The 17,150-nt window shown below is 37.2% G+C and overlaps 1 protein-coding gene across 1 annotated transcript in view; it reads right to left on the minus strand.

Annotated features, from left to right (window-relative positions):
* Positions 1-604: 604 nt before the first annotated feature.
* The window catches only part of LOC107104418 (solute carrier family 2, facilitated glucose transporter member 9-like), a 29,040-nt gene continuing 12,494 nt past the window's right edge, over positions 605-17,150 (minus strand). The window contains exon 2 of the mRNA XM_015404413.1: positions 605-1,163. Coding sequence (XP_015259899.1) covers positions 921-1,163 — 243 coding nt within the window. The 3' untranslated portion in view covers positions 605-920. The remainder of the gene's footprint in view (positions 1,164-17,150) is intronic.

A 17,150-nucleotide genomic window follows, 5' to 3' on the forward strand; every position in this document is an offset into this window, starting at 1 on the left:
ATATTTGAAAGGGGAGATACTTCATTCATCTTGTGGACAAACAGGTGTCAAACAAGTGACCCTTACTGAAGGACAACAACAGCAAACATTGTATGTGTTGGTTATATATCCTCATTGAAATTTTGGAGAAAGGGGCTGTTTCAGTGTGGTGCCGGGCAAATAATTGATCAGTTAAACTCATCAATAATAGAAACCCAAACCGTAGGTACATTGAGAAAAGATGGATCTTTTAAATGGATCAACAAATACAAAAACTGGCAAAGAAAAAAAAACATTGATCCGTTTAAAGGTGTTTTAAAAAGGGTCTATAGTACTCTGTCACGTTGCCTAATGCTAAAAGAAAATGTTTTTCAAATGAGTCTTTCAACAAAACTACTCCAAATATTAAGACCGTAAAGAGAAAAGTGTCTTTCTATCAGATAGCAAAATGAACATCATAGAGTCGTGACCCAATGTCTTCAAGTAAGTCCAGCTGAAACCCTGGAAAACTCAAACATTTAGCTCAAACATATTGAGCTAAATCAAGAAATGGGGAGCATTTAAGGGAGTTTATTCCAGTTTTTCTTTACAATAAAAAAACAACAAAACAAAAAAAATGGTTTATGAAATGTTTATTAACTGTTTTTACTTCCCCTGTAATCAATTAGAAACATGTTGCTTTTGATAGCAAGATCCACCTTAATCCACTTTGGATGACTTAATAAATCTACACTTCAGTAAATACAAACAATCCACTAAGTGCATAATATTGTGGTATTCTTTAATGTTCCAGCCCTAAACAACATATAGAAAGCATATGTTGAAGTCTGAGTGAGTGATATCATCATGCGATTCCTTGTCCTTGACTTTTTTTCTGCATAAATATGTAAAAACATTTTCCTTTAACATTTTGATCATGCCTTTACCACAATAAGTGCAACTTAGAAGGAGCTCTCCATCTTTGTGATGTCTTGTGCTTTCCCGTTCTTCTGTGGCTTAATGGACAGGACCATTTCCATCTCCTGGGCAGGCGAAGGCGCTGGCATTTTGTTGATTTTAGCAAAGCTCTGGCTGATGTCCATGAAGGTTTTGTTTTTGGTTTCAGGAAGTACAGAACACAAGTAAATGGACCCTGAGGTGCAGACAACCACAAAGACCAGGAAGGCAAAGGACTGCAATTTTTCCTGCAGAAACAGAGAAAAGCTCAGATGAAAACATGCAGTAGAAGAGTAATTTAGACTTATTTGCCTATGATCTATTTTGGTTTTTATGTGGTGTAGGTTTTGAATTTAATGCTCTGTATAACCGTTTCACTTACTATCCACCCAGATCTACAGCACAGAACTTTCCATTTTAGGCTTTTTAGGCTTGTTCCAACTTGATGGATAGGTGAAAAAATATATATAAATAATTTTCTGTCCATACTGTATGTGACACAAAATCACAATCACATTTAGGTTTATTTCAAGTTTGATCTTTACTCGTTAAGAAATGCAAAAAGACCAGATAAGGAGCTGAGGCTTCTACTTGGGCTGTGTAAAGGTAGAGGTACTAAATATGTGTGTGCGTGGAGTTGGTCAACATTAGTGGATCTTGCGAAGGCTTCTGAACTTGTCCTTAGAAGCTTTTTTTCAAGGGGAACATTTTAGTGTATGGGGAGTGTGGAAGCTTTCCAATCCAAGTATAACTCAAGGAGGGGTTGTGTGTACAAAACTAAATGTATTCCAAGTCGATCTTCTTTTTCTGTCGTGATGGGCAGAATGTCAGCGTAGGAGAAAAGAGTGTCTGGTTAGGGAACGTCAGGGTACCATCAATGTGATGGTGGCACTGGTGTTTTCAGACCGTAACCTTTGTTATGGAGTGGTTTTTCATCAAAGTGTGAATGGCTGGGATCTTAGTCATAAATTGCTAAAATTAGCTTCCTCTGCAAGGTAGGAGGACCCCCTTGAGATCCTACGTTATTCCAGAGGGGAGATGGAAATAGCTCTTCTGCATTCAAAGGGGTCATTTTATGTGGTTCAGGCCGCTGATCAGGATCTCTTCTTGACACAATGTTTTCAATTTACATCCGACTTAAAGGAAACCCTGGGGTAGACCCAGAACTTGCTTGAGGCACTGCATATCCCTCTGACCTTGGAATGCCTTGGGATACATAAAATGAGCTAGAAAATGTAGCTTGGAGCGGTGGAAGACAATGTATTGATGGGTGAAATACACAAAAAGCTTAATGTTAAAAAAGATAATCAAATTATCTGTCTTTTTTTCTTTCCTATTTATATTTTTGAAATGTCTCAAGCAAGGCATCATCAATCCAAATAATGTTTGTGGTGTTTCATATGAGTATTAAAGATTAGTAAAAGAAAACAAATAAAAGAACAATTCTTATATCTTTTTTTTTATCCATAGATATGTTGTTTTTAATAACCAAAGTACTATGGGTAACCTTGTCCAAAGTGTTAGCCAATAACAGGGATTAGAGATTTAAAATTAACATAGTGACTGATTGCCCAGAAATTGATTTAGATACAGAGAGAGGATTTGTGTGTGTATGTGGCTAGTATGCGTTTGAAATTGTGTGATTATTTTAGTTTTATTTATATTTTTAGGGATGAGATGGAAAAAAAATCAGCCTCAGGGATTTTTGATGACACAGAGGAACTTGACTGCCTCTCAACAGTGTTTCATTTAGCAGTAATCCCTTCACTCATACAGTGACACCCCTGAAAAGGTGCAATCAACCTGATAATATAGATTTAATGTCCACAGAGCCATTAAAATCTACTCACTGATTTTGAGTCTATAACATTCCTGTTAAATTTGATCTTTTGATAAGCATCAAAAAAGTATCTTTGAAAGGCCATTTCCAGTGATGTTATTCTAAGTTAGAAAGCTCTTCAAGGATGATTGATTGTACAAACAGAAGACTTGTTTCAGTGCTGTCCATCATGATAGGAAAGCCCCGGAGATTGAGATGAATAGCCCATTGTTTCACATAATTTTTTTTTCTATTCGATGAGACAGCTGGCTTCAACTGGGGCATACACAACATATTTATTGAAGATATAATCATCCAACTGGTGCTAAGCTTATACATAGAGGCATATGTATAATGTTTGTTTGATCTGTTATCAACGCTGACGTCATATGTTAAGGAGCCTCATCCCCCTTAAAAGCAGTATACAAAAAGTTTCCAGGGTTCCAGATGCTGCTGCTAAAACCTGGTATGACCAGATTTCTACAACAATTTTTACACTTTATTAGGATTTTATTGTAACACTTCAATGTAAAATAGTGCATACTTCTGATAGTTGTTGATCTCCAGATCTACCCAGCTGACTTTTTCTGTTAATTCAACAGTAACCAACCAACCAAACCCAGTATTTCTATGCAAGAAACTACTGTACTACTTTGTGTATCTTTAGTATCAAAGTGCTGTCATCTCTCTATTTACCTGCTACTGTCTAAACTATACTGAGCAGAGGAGAATCCCCTGGTGGAATAACTCTGTGAGAAGAATAGAGCTATTTTAAAGGTAAATGCTTTTGATACAAAGTGAAAAAGAGAGGAAATGGAAGCAGATTACTCAGCAGATCAATATCATTTTTTTTGTTTTTACACTCCAGTCTTGAAAGTGAGAAGTACAAATTGCCACAACCAAAAGCCAATGAGGCGATGGCATCACAAAAGTGACCTAAGGCTATAGATACAGACATCATCATGCACAATAAAGAAAATACTTTCTCACCTCCTTTATAACTTGCTGTATACACATTGGATGTGTGTTATTGTCCTTGGTCTTATCTAGAGTGTGTCTTTATCTACACAATTATCTACATTTGTTTTAATACTTTAAAATTATTTATTACTGAGAGCATTTTACAGTGTATATGAATATGAAAATCATCTCAACTATATTGTTATAAATGTATATATTTAAAAAAAAATCATGATTATTATTTAATTTTTCTGTTAATTATCTATCCTTGATAAATGTATACGTTTGGACGCGCACCTTTGACCTATATGGCTGCAAAAACTAATTACTCAAATTAGGAAGGATTATAAAGCTTGTCTTATTTGAATATTAATAATTTTTATAAGCATCAAATAATCTTATATGTTCATTTATTCTGCTATTTTGGTGTCGGACCAGCCAAAACATTTTCTCTATTTCCAGTTTTTCACCATCTTCTTTATTTGACACTCTTATGCTCACTAATACCTCATCTCTACACTAATTTCTTCTAACATTAAAGGAGACATAACCTTGTATTGTACTTATACAACTCTTCTCAACAGTTTATTTCCAATCATTTCCAGCTGAAAATTTTTTTTAAAAGCTATAATTTGAACTCCTTTTCATATCCCTTTTTTTCCTCACAAGGATATGCGCAAGAATGGTGTGTACAGATGTTCATGTGGATGCAGCATTAGCAACAAAAGTATTTTGCCATGGTTTGTTTTGCATAATTTCTTGGTCTCCTACACTAGTAAAAATTAGTTCACAACCAGCAGCTGTGAGTCTTTCCTTCACCCCTTTAGGTGGCATAGATGGCAATGGCAATAGCAAGGCAGGCTTATGTTAGCACATCAATACAGAGGAAGGACTAAAGTCACGCTTTATGATGAATGTGTTTTTTTGGGCACTTCTGGTTTGATGAAAGAGCTCTTGCACAAAAGAAATACAATGCAATCTCAAACTCTGAATTTTCCAACAGGTTTTACCTTTAACTCACATTTTAACTACTCTGATTTCTGGGTGACAACTCCTTTAAAAGCACTCTAAGGTCTATGGTACTTTAAAATACCGTATTTTCGAGACTATAAGGTGCATAGAAACATGTTTTTTTTCCCCTCAAAATGTGCGGCGCGCCCTATAGTGCAGTGCGCCCTATGTGTGTTGTTACTGCGGACGTTGTTGAGACCACCATAAGAACGTTAAAGGGGGAGATGTGGGCGTGGATTGTGTATAAAAGAACAGGTATGTGCTTTATGCAGAACTCCTCATCTCCTCATTGAGGAGATGATGAAAGAGTGGCTGAGGGAGGTGTATGTAAGGAGATCAGGGTTTTTTTTACCACTCATCACCATTGCTGTTAATCTGTGACTCCATGCGCGCCCATCTCACAGCCGATGTGAAAAACATGGTGAAACAAATTAACACTGTGCTTGCTGTTATTCCAGGAGGTCTGACAAAGGAACTTCAACCGCTCGACATCGGTGTGTACCGGCCGTTCAAAGTAATGCTGCTTTCACACCGGACGCAGCAAGAGCAGCAAAATCGTGTCTGCTGCTTCATTTTTGCTGCTTGTACCAGTTAGTTCTGACGCGCGGCTGAAGCAGCTTTGCTGCTCTAGCTGCGCGGTGCAAAAGTGTGTCTGACGCGCGTTGAGCGGAGCTACTCTATCCTTTCTTTGCCTTGCAGCTACATTTGCTGTGATCAGTGGGAATAAAGTAGTTTTAATATGTTTTTAAGTGAGAAAGTCCACCTGAAAACTTAATCATTGCATTTAGTTCATCCAGATTACCATCCTCCCTTCCAATATTAGTTCTGTCGGAGCCGCTCAGACCCCCAAATACCGGCGGTGCACTGTCAGTAGGATCCCATTCAACAGCAGCCTCTGGCCGGGTCGCCTCCTCGTGGTTCACCACGGCAGCTGGTAGGTGTTTTTCATCTAAATAATCTAAACTGCAGGCACCAGGATAATAAAAGCGAACATATTCTGCCAGCAGATTTCTGCATTTTAGGTTAATTTATGCGTCAATAAACTGTTTCAGAGGAGTGATCACAGTGCTCTGTGTCATCAGCGATGTGTCTGTCTCACGGCCAGCTCCCATGTTTGATTAATACTTTGTAATAAATACATGAATAAAGCACAAACATACTCAGTTTTGCTCCCGCTCTATTTTTAAATACACAGTAGAGGTATTTAATGTAGTAGAGGATATGTACCGGTATATAAAACCCGCGCCCTATAATCCGGTGCGCCTTATGTGTGTGTTAAATACAGTAATGGCACACATAACTGAGACTGCGCCTTTTAGTACGGTGCGCCTTATGGTTGTGAAAATATTGTTCCTTATTGAGGTAACATCCTCTTAAAATTACATCTTTAAGAGCTACTGCTGGTCCTAGGACTGTGAATATGTGCCCAGGTGTTTAGGCCTCATCACGTCAGACAAATGAATACAGGAAATTCAGGACATGGAAAAAAATAATAAAATAAAAAAAATAAAAGGAAGGTGGAGAATAATTCTGCAAAATACTGTATTAAAACAGATGAACACCAAACATGACATAGATTCAATATTCTTTACAGACATCTATCTAATGATGACATTTAAAAATGACCTTGTCTACAATGTGTCCATGCTTAGAAATTTACAATCACAAGTTTCTGGGGCAGCAGTGAGTCATCGTTAGTGGATGGGAGCTTTGTGCTGCAGTGGAAGACAGAACATAGCCGTGTGTGTCTATGAGGATGGGTGGGTGAGTGTGAGTGAGTGACTGTCTGGTGTGAGTGAGCGTCTCTGAAATATATTTTCTTCCATGCTCCTGAACATTGTCTCAGATAAGTAGATTGCAGGAATATAAAAAGGATAAAATTCCCAACATCCAAGCATGAACATTTACCATTTTTATTGGATTATTATCAGTTAGCTATTTTACACTGAAAACATGACAAAACTAAAATAAAAAGACAACTATTTAGATTAAAATCGTAGCTGTGTTAATCTTTACTTTTCACAGGCAGACAAATCTTGCAGGATAGCCCAAAAGGCTAGGATTGCTGCAAATGTCATCATAGTTTTTGTGTGATCAAATATGAAGGGAAGTCATTAAAGTATTAATTTTGACTAATTAATTGTAGTCTGAACCAACCTTTCTTACCATTCAGTCCAGAGAGTCCTAGCTCTGCTACCAATTCCAGCTAATCAGTTAATCAACTTTTTTAAAATATGCTTCCTCTCTGAATAAGTACCTGAATCTCTTCATGTCATGTGACCCTCAGATTGTTATGCAAAGGAGAAGTCATGGCCCAGTGATTAGAGTAGGGCATTTACATTTACAGAAGGCTGAAAGCACTTGGTCCAGACTGACTCTCTGAGTCCTAAGCAAGAGCTCCATCCTAAAGGGCATCTTCATTGGACTCCCCTATTCAAGACAAAACAAAGGCTCATAAGGGTTAGCCATTTAATTCTCTGTGTCAGCGCTCAAAGAGTATTAAGTTTAAAAATTCACTTTTCTGTTTGCGTTGTTCCACAAAAGTACGCTTTAAGATAATTTCAGGCAAGAACATTATACTTTTAAGCTTCACTATATGGCGCATTTACAGATTTAGTGCGTATGTATGAAGACTTTAAGAGAGGCTCTAGCTTCACCGTATATGGTAATGATCTGGTGCTGTGTGAGAAGGCCTGGATACTGACTGGGGCTTTGGAGGAGGCACACCCTGGCTGACTTTTTGGATAAACCAAAAAGCATGTAGAAGCTCTTTGCCATTTTGCTGTTAGGCCTTAAATGGAAAGTGAGATCTTCCTCTAAAATTTGTGTTGATATCAAAGATTTGTTAACCCATACTCGAATAAATTCTGTTACGGTAATACTTAAACATGTTTCCTTCTTTTTCTACACTATCTGAGAAACCTCCCTGCTCGGAATGAACTGGGGGGTGATCATATGATGATCGAACAATACTAATGATTAATATATTACATTTCTGATTTGCAATACTTAATTGCAAAGCTTATCTTATCGGATTACAAAATATTTCAGTCAAAGTTTGATTTCAGTTGTGGAGTTCCAGCTGCGAAAAGACTATATTGATGGACGCCCTTGGGGATGGTGTTTCTTATATGAAAGACATATCCGACATATTCTGCATACTGAAAAAAGGAATTTAAGCTTGATTTTTGGAGCAAATTGATCAATGAACATATCCACTCAACGTAGGCAATCTACAGTCATAATTCTTAGGACGTACAAAAGATGCTCTTTTTGGCTGATATTTTCACTTTTTCATTGTCAAAAAGGAGATTTAGAGGATGATTACGACACACAATTTTATTTTATGGGCAATACAACTGGATATGTATCTATAGAGTGTGATGGACAAAATGAGCACAATTATGCATAGAATGTGTTTTGGATTGCGAGAAGATGAAAACCATGTAAGAACTGAAAATGTATTTGTAATTTGATGACAGATTATTGGTTAACTTTGTTTGTGGGGTATATTTAGCTTACAACTGAGTTTATGGTCACTTTCTTCACCTGATTCTAAAGAGGTTTTTATTTACAAATGAGCCGGCTGTTAGATACGGAGCAAAATATGGCCTCAAAACTTCCCTGGGCTGGGCGGTGGGAACTACAGTAACCAAACACCAGAAAGATGTCTGAACAGGTAAGGGGTAAGATGTTGCCTGACATTTTAGGGATAGCTCATGTGTTTTAGGGGAACTCAGGCTCTTGTAAAGTAGTGTGCTAAGTCGCTTGACTCATTTAGCAACAGATCAGACTCTCACTTTACATACAGTTGGTGAGTTTTTGAGAGGTTCAACCAGCAAAAGTTTTATTTCACACAAATTAAGCTAATACTTGAGATCAAATTTAAAATGTTAGTTTGACGTCTCATTATATAATTTCAACATTTAGGTCAGGACTTTCACTAGGCCACCCTAAAAACATAGTATTTTTTATACCCGTACATGTTTTTGACATTTAATTGTTTTGCTTTGTATTATTGTCTTAATGTTTAAAAGCAATGTGCTATTGAGCTTAATGGCACACACTGTTTGCAAGCTCTTAAGGATTGCCTTTCTGAGAGCAAATCTATTGTCTCCATCAGTTAGAGCAAGTTAACAAGGTCCTCAAGAAGCAAAGCAGCATTGTTTCATCACACTACCACAACGCCGCCATGTTTCCCTGTATACCTACAGGTGGTCTTTTTTCCAAAATGTTGTTATCTTCATGTTCAATGCAATGTGGCATGTACCTGCTATTAAGTTTAATGCTTTTTCCCAAAAAAATATAAAAATATATTTTTAGGATCATTTCTCGTTTTCATTCACAGAAGCTTTTTTTTGTCTGTGGTCCTTGATTTTAAACTCTCCCAGAGGGGGAACAGTTTATTAACCTAATTGTGGCTTTTTGTGTGCTTTTGTGGCCTCCTAGATGAGTCATTGGTGCAGTCCTGATGTAATTCTGGTATATGTTGAAGGATAAAGGCTCTCACTGAGATCATTAGAAACAGATAGTAACTTTACATTGAAATGATTTCTGACTCATTTTGATCTGGTCTTGCATTTCTAAAGATCAGGGTGTGGCACACTGAACCATGTTTAATGTTTGGACTATTTCATTGTCTGCTTTTCAATTTAAATAAAAAAAACTCAAAGTTTAAAAGGTAGTTTAAATGCTTACAGACTTCATAAAAGGAAGAGAGTGTTGTAAAAAGAATACGATGAAGGAGAGGAGAAGAAAAAAATAGTAATAATCTTTCATGCTTGTATTCTAAACCAGCAACATTTTGTTAATAAATATAGTAAATTACTGAAAAAGGGCATGTCTTCTGGATGTTAGTTTCTGGGTGCAACACTGAGTTGGTTTTAGCAAACTCAATGTTGAAAGACTGATTCTTATTTTTATTAGCGTGGGAGTAATCATGGTGTGGGAAAGTAATTACCTATCCACACAGGGAAATGACATTTTGGAAAGCCCTAAAAAAAAAATTAAAGGCCTGAAAGGCCAAATATCCTTAAGTGCTACATAAAACTTGATAGAAAAAACAAACAAAAGGACCTTTTCATTTGTTGTTTCTAACCTGTGAAATGGGGAATATGCTGAATACGTTGAAAAAGAAAAAAAGGGTAAAAAATAAAAAATCTTTGAAGCAGCACAAAAGTAAATGAGCTTCAAACTGTTAATGCCAGAGACTCAAAGATATGGACAGGAGTGTCCTTCATCTCACTTTGAGGACCAGCCTAAACAGCATGCTGGGGAACAAAACATTGTTGATTTCAATAGTTTTTGAAGACAGTCACAAAAAGCAAGTAGAAATCTAAACAGATTTCTCTACAATAAGAAAAAAACTTGATAAAGAACCAAGGTTAAAAACTTTATATAAGAACAAATAAAAAGATAAACATTGTGTCACTTGTATGTATATTAGTTTAATTACATACTTGACAGAAGTTTTATTTAATCCCTTATTTCAGTTTTCTGTTCTGCCCTAAATGAAGCATAAGCAACACCCCTGTGGCGCTCTGTCATGCTGATATAAGGATTTAACAATGCAACAGTGTGTTGCCTGAACAGGGGTCAGAGCTGGTTTCAGGTGCAAATCAGGAACCTGTGAGTCACCTCTGTGATCTAGAGGCCTGCTATGTACCTCGGAGTAAGCAGGTCCTGCACGAATCATACTGAAAAACGAATACAGCAATAACAGCAACATGGGCAGCCTAAAAATAGCCCCCTGTCGCTTCTCTTCTCTCACACGTGTCCGTCCACCTTAGTCACTTTGGTCCACCTAATGTTCTGGGTCCCTCTCTTTGCCTATGACTTTGTTCTTACAGGTCTTTTTATGCATTTATAGAAAACTCAAAATATTAAAATGAACTAGGAGTTGTATTTAACCTTTCTCAAGGCTATTATTAGCATTGAATGGCAGATGGACTTGAAAGATTCATTAGAACAGTTTTTTTTTCTTTTTTCTGGAACATATAGGTTTAATTGTTTATGAGCAAATTTTTTGTTCATTAGTTACATTAAATAAAAATAAAAATAAATAAATAAATATATACTCACCAAACCTCGTTTAGCAAACTGCAGAAAGAACACACATTTGTATTCAACAATATGCTTTTGGTTTAAACCTAGCAGGACCATGCTCTTCATCAGAAAGAAGAATCAGCTTTATTTGTAAAGTTTGTGCATTAAAAGGATTTTTTTCTTTTTTCCCAGTTTGCTCTTAATTAAGGTTTCTCAAGTATGCATGTATACAATGGTAAAATATTTATAATTCATAATTGTTTTTTGTTCTCTGTTTTTTATGTTCCTGTATCTGTATTTTGTATTTTCATCTCTTTTTATTTATTTTTTTGTATTATTTGTAAAGTGACCTTGAGTGTCAAGAAAGGCGCTGTTAAATAAAATGTATTATTATTATTATTATTAAAATAGGAATGGAAAGACAAAGTTAATCTTAATTCCGTGGTTTCCTTGCACAGACCAGACTTTGAAGAAAATGGAACGATGCAAAATGGAATTTTCTGTGGAGTTGAGCTCTGAGCTTTTTTAAAATATTTTTCAGGAAGCCTTTGATAGACTGATATATGGATTCCAGCAATGTTAGTAACATTTGTAGTATGTAAACATCTAATTAGATGTCAGTGCAAGAAAATCACATCTGGGCGACATTTGTCCATTTGTAGTATGCGAACATCTATGTTCACATATTACAAATAGACAAATGTCGCCCAAATTAGATTCTTTTGCATAAAGTGACTTTGGTCAGATTCTTCATGACTGTGTGAAGAAACCAAGTCATATGGAATCTGACTATTTCAAATGCGATCGGAGCCACATTGGTATGTGGTTTTAAATCTGATACAGATCAGATCTTTTGGAATGTGACTGCCGTCCAAACAGCCAAGGGACCCATACAGTATTAGAATCAGTATAACAATTATGTCACTCTGTACTGAGTGCGGGAACAAAAACGATAACAACAGAACAAACATGGAGGACAGTTTAAACAGAGGTGTACAGTGGAGGGACAACCCAAGTTTGAAAGTAGTTAAGCATTTGGGCAGATACGATCCAAAAGAAACTTAAGGGGTCATTCCGTAAAAGGTCAGTTGACTACGACGCTGCAGCTAAGCATTTCTACTGGGAGATATCACTGCCACTGCTTAACAGAAAGGAATAATTCATATTTTAGCACTCTTCTCACTCTCCTTTCTATATTGTCTGCAGCATCATCCAGCTACTGTACTTCCACTGCTCAACCGCTTTAAATCCATCCACAGACAATGAATTCCAGGGTTGCGCTCTTTAAAAGGCTGTCTGACACATCTTATTGTCGATCTTCTGCACATGCGGGTCACTTCAAGACCGCAAAATTAAACGGTCATGTGAACAGCCATGCTAAAATATGGGATCTGAAAAAAGTCCTAATTGAGCATCAAGACCTGCAGTGTGAATGTAGCACTAATGTCATGAAACTTTTCATATGAAGGGGCAGGATCGTGTATAGTCATATATCCTGCTGTGCCAATGAAGTAGCTGTGTCAGCAGAACTGAAGGGGGCTCTGCAAAATGGTTCAAGGTTAAGACAACCTCCAAATGTACCCCAATGATATGTGCATTTTTTTATAAAGCCCTTTTATAGAAGCTTGTAGCTTATATCCAGAGAACTTTGAACCCATCCTTTGTCAGGGACAGTTTGGTGGGATTTGGAGCAGCTCGTTTTTTAGTGGTGTTACATATTGGCAGAACTAAAACTGCATTTAGTGCATTTTAATATTTAGCATGATGCTGCCATTGTTACCACAAAGCCAGTTAATAAAGTTTACTGATCCCTGTAGTTACAAGGTTTGCTAAATTTAGCAAACAATGTGATTTGCATTTCAAGTGTTAGGGATGTATTTTGTTTTGTAGGCTGGCTGATAAAAATAGAGGATAGTTCAAACTAGTGTTTGTCTAACCCAAGACATGAAGGTAGGGTGCTAAATAGCATGGAAATATATATTAGTAGTCACATACATGTGTTTCCTATGATAAAAGGGGGCTAACCTATCATTATCTGAATACATGTAATTGCAATGGTAGAAAAATACTGCTAAGCTCTTGGAGGTCTGATCAATTCTCTAACTTAAGTTGAAATATACTGAAAGTATATTGGATTAAAAAAAAAAAGAAAAAAAAAGCTGAAACAATTGCCTCCTCTAAGAACATCTGAATTTGGGATTAACATGGTTGTTTTCAGCTATTTTAGGCTCAGTTTACTCTTTGCCTCCAACACATGACACTCATGGTGCTGTTGAGGGAAAAGAAAAAATAGGTCTATCTGCAGGGGCTGAAGACAAAACAGGCAGATAGCCTTTGACAGAAGGTCAAAGCAACGTCACTAGAAAGTCCAACATGCCTTGGGGGAAGTTTCACTCTCATCTTCAAGGTCTGCTATGACTTTCATTCAACTCTAATTTTCTTTTCTATTAATGCGTCCTTCCAGTCACCAGGAGCAAACCTTGTCTTAGAGTGGGTGTTTGTGCATATAATTACTGCATTCTGTTCTTGGGTTTTTGACCCTCTAAAGCTATTTCGTCTTGAATTCTGAAACTTCTGTTATTATTTTAAAATGTTTTAGTATACTAACCATATAAGGTTAAATTACACACTTATTGGGTCTTTGTAAATTAACATTATCCTGTGAAATCAGAGATGGACAGATTATGATTTTATTTGCTGTTTCTATTTAAGGCAAAGTGTGTCTGAGATATTCCTTCTTAAAAGTTTTGCATACACTCCCTAGCCACTCTTTTAGACATACTTTGCTAATAGGGTTGGAAGTCTTTTAATGCAGCGATTCCTTATCTCTCTGATCAAAAAAAAAAAAAAAACTCTTTGCAGTTATTCAGAGATTTCAGATTCAGCTGTGACATAACAGCACACAGTTGTGGAGGAACGGGTTGGAAACATCTTGTTTCACCACAGTCCAAAGAAAAACTTTTGGCTTGTCCACTGCTGAGTGCTAAGGCCTATGGAATATAGTAAATTTGTGTAAAACAATCTAAGCCACATTATCCTGCTATAAGTAGACAATGGAAGATCCATAGACTATTGAATTGATACAGCTGGTAACAATACCTGGAGAGGCTACTGCAGTGCCATAGTGCTCATGTGGTAGTATATTTTGACCACAATGTACTGTGCCAAAGAAAGCATGCTCCACAGCATTAAACTGTTAAACCATTTCCATTAGTCTGAACCTTTGCTACTGGCAGCATGGACCCATGCTTTCATGTCATTCACACCATATTCTGACCCTACTAGTCAAACTTAACGTCTAAATTTTTTACCCATCAGATGGAGCAATAGCCTCCATCCAGTTCCATGCTGAATGTGTTGTGCATCCAGAAATGGATTGTCATGTACTTTGGCTTGTTTTCTGAGCTTTTTTTTTTTTTTACATCTTCTATCTTCTTAAATAAGACTACACATTCTTCTCTTTTCACAGGATTATTCCTTTTTAACCATTCTCTCTAAACATCAGAAACCTAAATCACCTTTCTTCCTCACTCTGATGCTTAGTTTAAATCAGGGTTCCTTAAACCCAGTTCTTAAGGTTTGGTGTCCTGCACCTTTAAGATGTAGCTCTGCTTTCACGCACCTGAATCAAATGGCTAAATTAGCTCATCATCATGGAGTCTTGTTCTCCACTGTCCTGCTAATGGCCAGTTTTTTTTAGCACTGAGGAATGCTGGTTTGAATTACAGTATAGCAAGTTTTCTTCCCCTAACCTCAGCCCCTTAGTATAATGTGTTATGCACTAACTGCATTGTTTGTTTACGTGATTTGCTATTTATGTAAATCAATAATTAAACAGGTGTATCTAAGAAGGTAGCTAAAGATTGCATGAATTTATTTGTGTAAATCTTGTTGCATTGCAACTATTGAATGTAGTAAATCCATTTCAATCAAAGAAAAGAAAATACCGTCTATTCTATGATGGAGAAAGCAATTTCCAATCCAAATGATTATAAAGCAATGGCATTACTGGAGTTAAGATGCTAGTCAAAGGAAAGTAGGTGATTGTGATAACTAGCTGACTATTATTTGTATCACTACTTGTAATGTAAAGTAGAACTATTGGTACATGTAATAATAGAACTTTGCTGTAGTATAAAAAGATTGTGGTTTACCGGATAGCTATTTTGGATTTACTGCTAAAAACAGATCAGAGGGATTTTAATAATTAGTTTGGTCTTTATGTTTGTCTTAGATTTTTTCTAAAACATTTAGTGCTTCTGTTGTTTGTGGATTACCTCTGTTGGGAGTGAAGATAACTAAGCCCATATGGCTGAGTGCTTTGGGCTAAATGCCTGGAGTAAAATACTTCACACTGATGTCGCATCCAATGTTGATTTATGTGACACCAGCTCAAGGAACAAATGAGCCTTTGTAAATAACAGAACAATGGTGGTTACATTGTGTTTGATATTCTGTTCAACACACCATAAAAGACAAAGGCAGCCCTTTCACTTCTTCATATAGCTCTAAATAAAAAGGCGCTATGCATTCTGAATTATAATCGCCTAGCTATTGCTGGAAGGTGTGGACTTAACATAGCTAACATTCTGTCAATAGATTAAGACATTAGCTTTATACAATATATATATATATATATATATATATATATATATATATATATATATATATATATATATACACATATGCGTGTGTGTGTTCTATGGAACCAGATGATTTAACCAGATGATTCGTACTTGCTTCCTCATTTGGCCTTGCTCAAGCCCACTGGTGCAGCTCCATGCACTCACCCTGGCTAATTATTGTTCAAGACTCTGCATTAACCCTTCCACAGCCAAGAATGTTCTCTCATTTTAGCCAAACTGGTAAATCTCCTTTGTTGATACACATCTTAGCACTTTTTAAGTTTGACTCCAATATCCCTCCCAGGTTTGTGCTTGCTCCAGTCCTTCTGACGCCTCTACCATCAGGAGAAGCAACCTGGCAGCAGGCCCATATTTATTTTTTCTCCCTGCCAGAATGACATGCCTTCACCTAGTTTTTGTTAACATTAAACTCAATAACCTTCTCCTCTCCATTCCCTCTTCCTCCCACAATAACCAGCTGTTCTCTCCTCTGCGAAACAGACCTCCAAGTTAGACCGTCCAATAGCTACATGCTGTAGAGACGCAGTCTCCTTAGAGTCTTGGTGCTCACTTCTCCCCAACCTGCTTCCTCCTCCAATTTAGTTTTCATTCCCCTGTCTTCACTACTCAGGATGCCATGTGGTGCTACTTCTCTCTCCTTATTACAAAGCCTAAAACACATTTTCTTTTCCTTTACATTTATAATGATGAATAAACAGGTTTTAGTCACTATAGTGTGCTAATCATATAGCTTTATCAGCCCACACTTTCCTATCCACTTAAAAAGGATAACAATCAGACAAACCTTTCAGACTTTCATCTTATTTTTAAAGTTCAGGTAATTGAAACCTCAGTTGCCTTAAAAAAACAAGAGAAAATGAAAAGGTGAAGCAACATCAAGATTCATTCAGACCTATGATAGTTAACCTAATGGCTCATTTCACTCACCTGCCCAACTCTGATCGATTTCCATTTATCACTCATCATCCACTCGCTCATGCTGCTTTATATACGGCTCATTCCCAGCTATCAGAGCCAGATCATTGACTTTGAGTTTGTGTTGTTGAGTTTGACTTTGATGCCATAGTTAATGTTCTCGTTCTCAGAGGCTAGTGGTGAGGCAAGTGGTTTTTAGTATCGTCGTAGTGTTCCTGATCATGTGTTGTCTCTTATCCACTGAAAGTGCCCTTTTCCTGTTATTGGCTCAGTGGAGGGAGCGAGTGCTTTAAAGTACATTAGTTTCAACTGATGAGATTGCCTATTTCCATTTGAACGTTCTGCCTGAACTCTCTGTGGACTCATGGACCAGCCTGTTTCTGTTCTGGCTACGGACTCCTGGATCTCTGAGACTTCCTGTTCTGAAGTTTTTCCCTCTGGGGGACGTCCGCAGCTTTTTGTTTGCAGTTTTTCGGCTGGATCCTACCCTGCTCTAAAGAGTTGGACTGAACTGTTAAACCAGGTAAGTGACTCTTATGACTAATCATCTTCCAATCAGATTGTCATGGTCACTTACCTGTGTTTCTCTATAACCAGAGTTGCCACCAGTGATGGGTGGTGCCCTGCCTCCCCACGCAGCCGCTGCAGATCCAAGGCTTATTTCAATACATAAACGCCTTTTAAGCAATCACTGCCTCATATTCTAGGTCCTTCGTTCTGAAGCCATTAAAAGTGCAGCCCTTTGTGCACTTGTCTGCTACAAAATCCTGGCAACCCATCCATCCATCCATCCATCCATCCATCCATCCATCCATCCATCCATCCATCCATCCATCCAT

The sequence above is a fragment of the Cyprinodon variegatus genome, unplaced genomic scaffold (assembly GCF_000732505.1).
Source record: "Cyprinodon variegatus isolate N-32 unplaced genomic scaffold, C_variegatus-1.0 Scaffold1730, whole genome shotgun sequence".
Taxonomy (NCBI): Eukaryota; Metazoa; Chordata; class Actinopteri; order Cyprinodontiformes; family Cyprinodontidae; genus Cyprinodon; species Cyprinodon variegatus.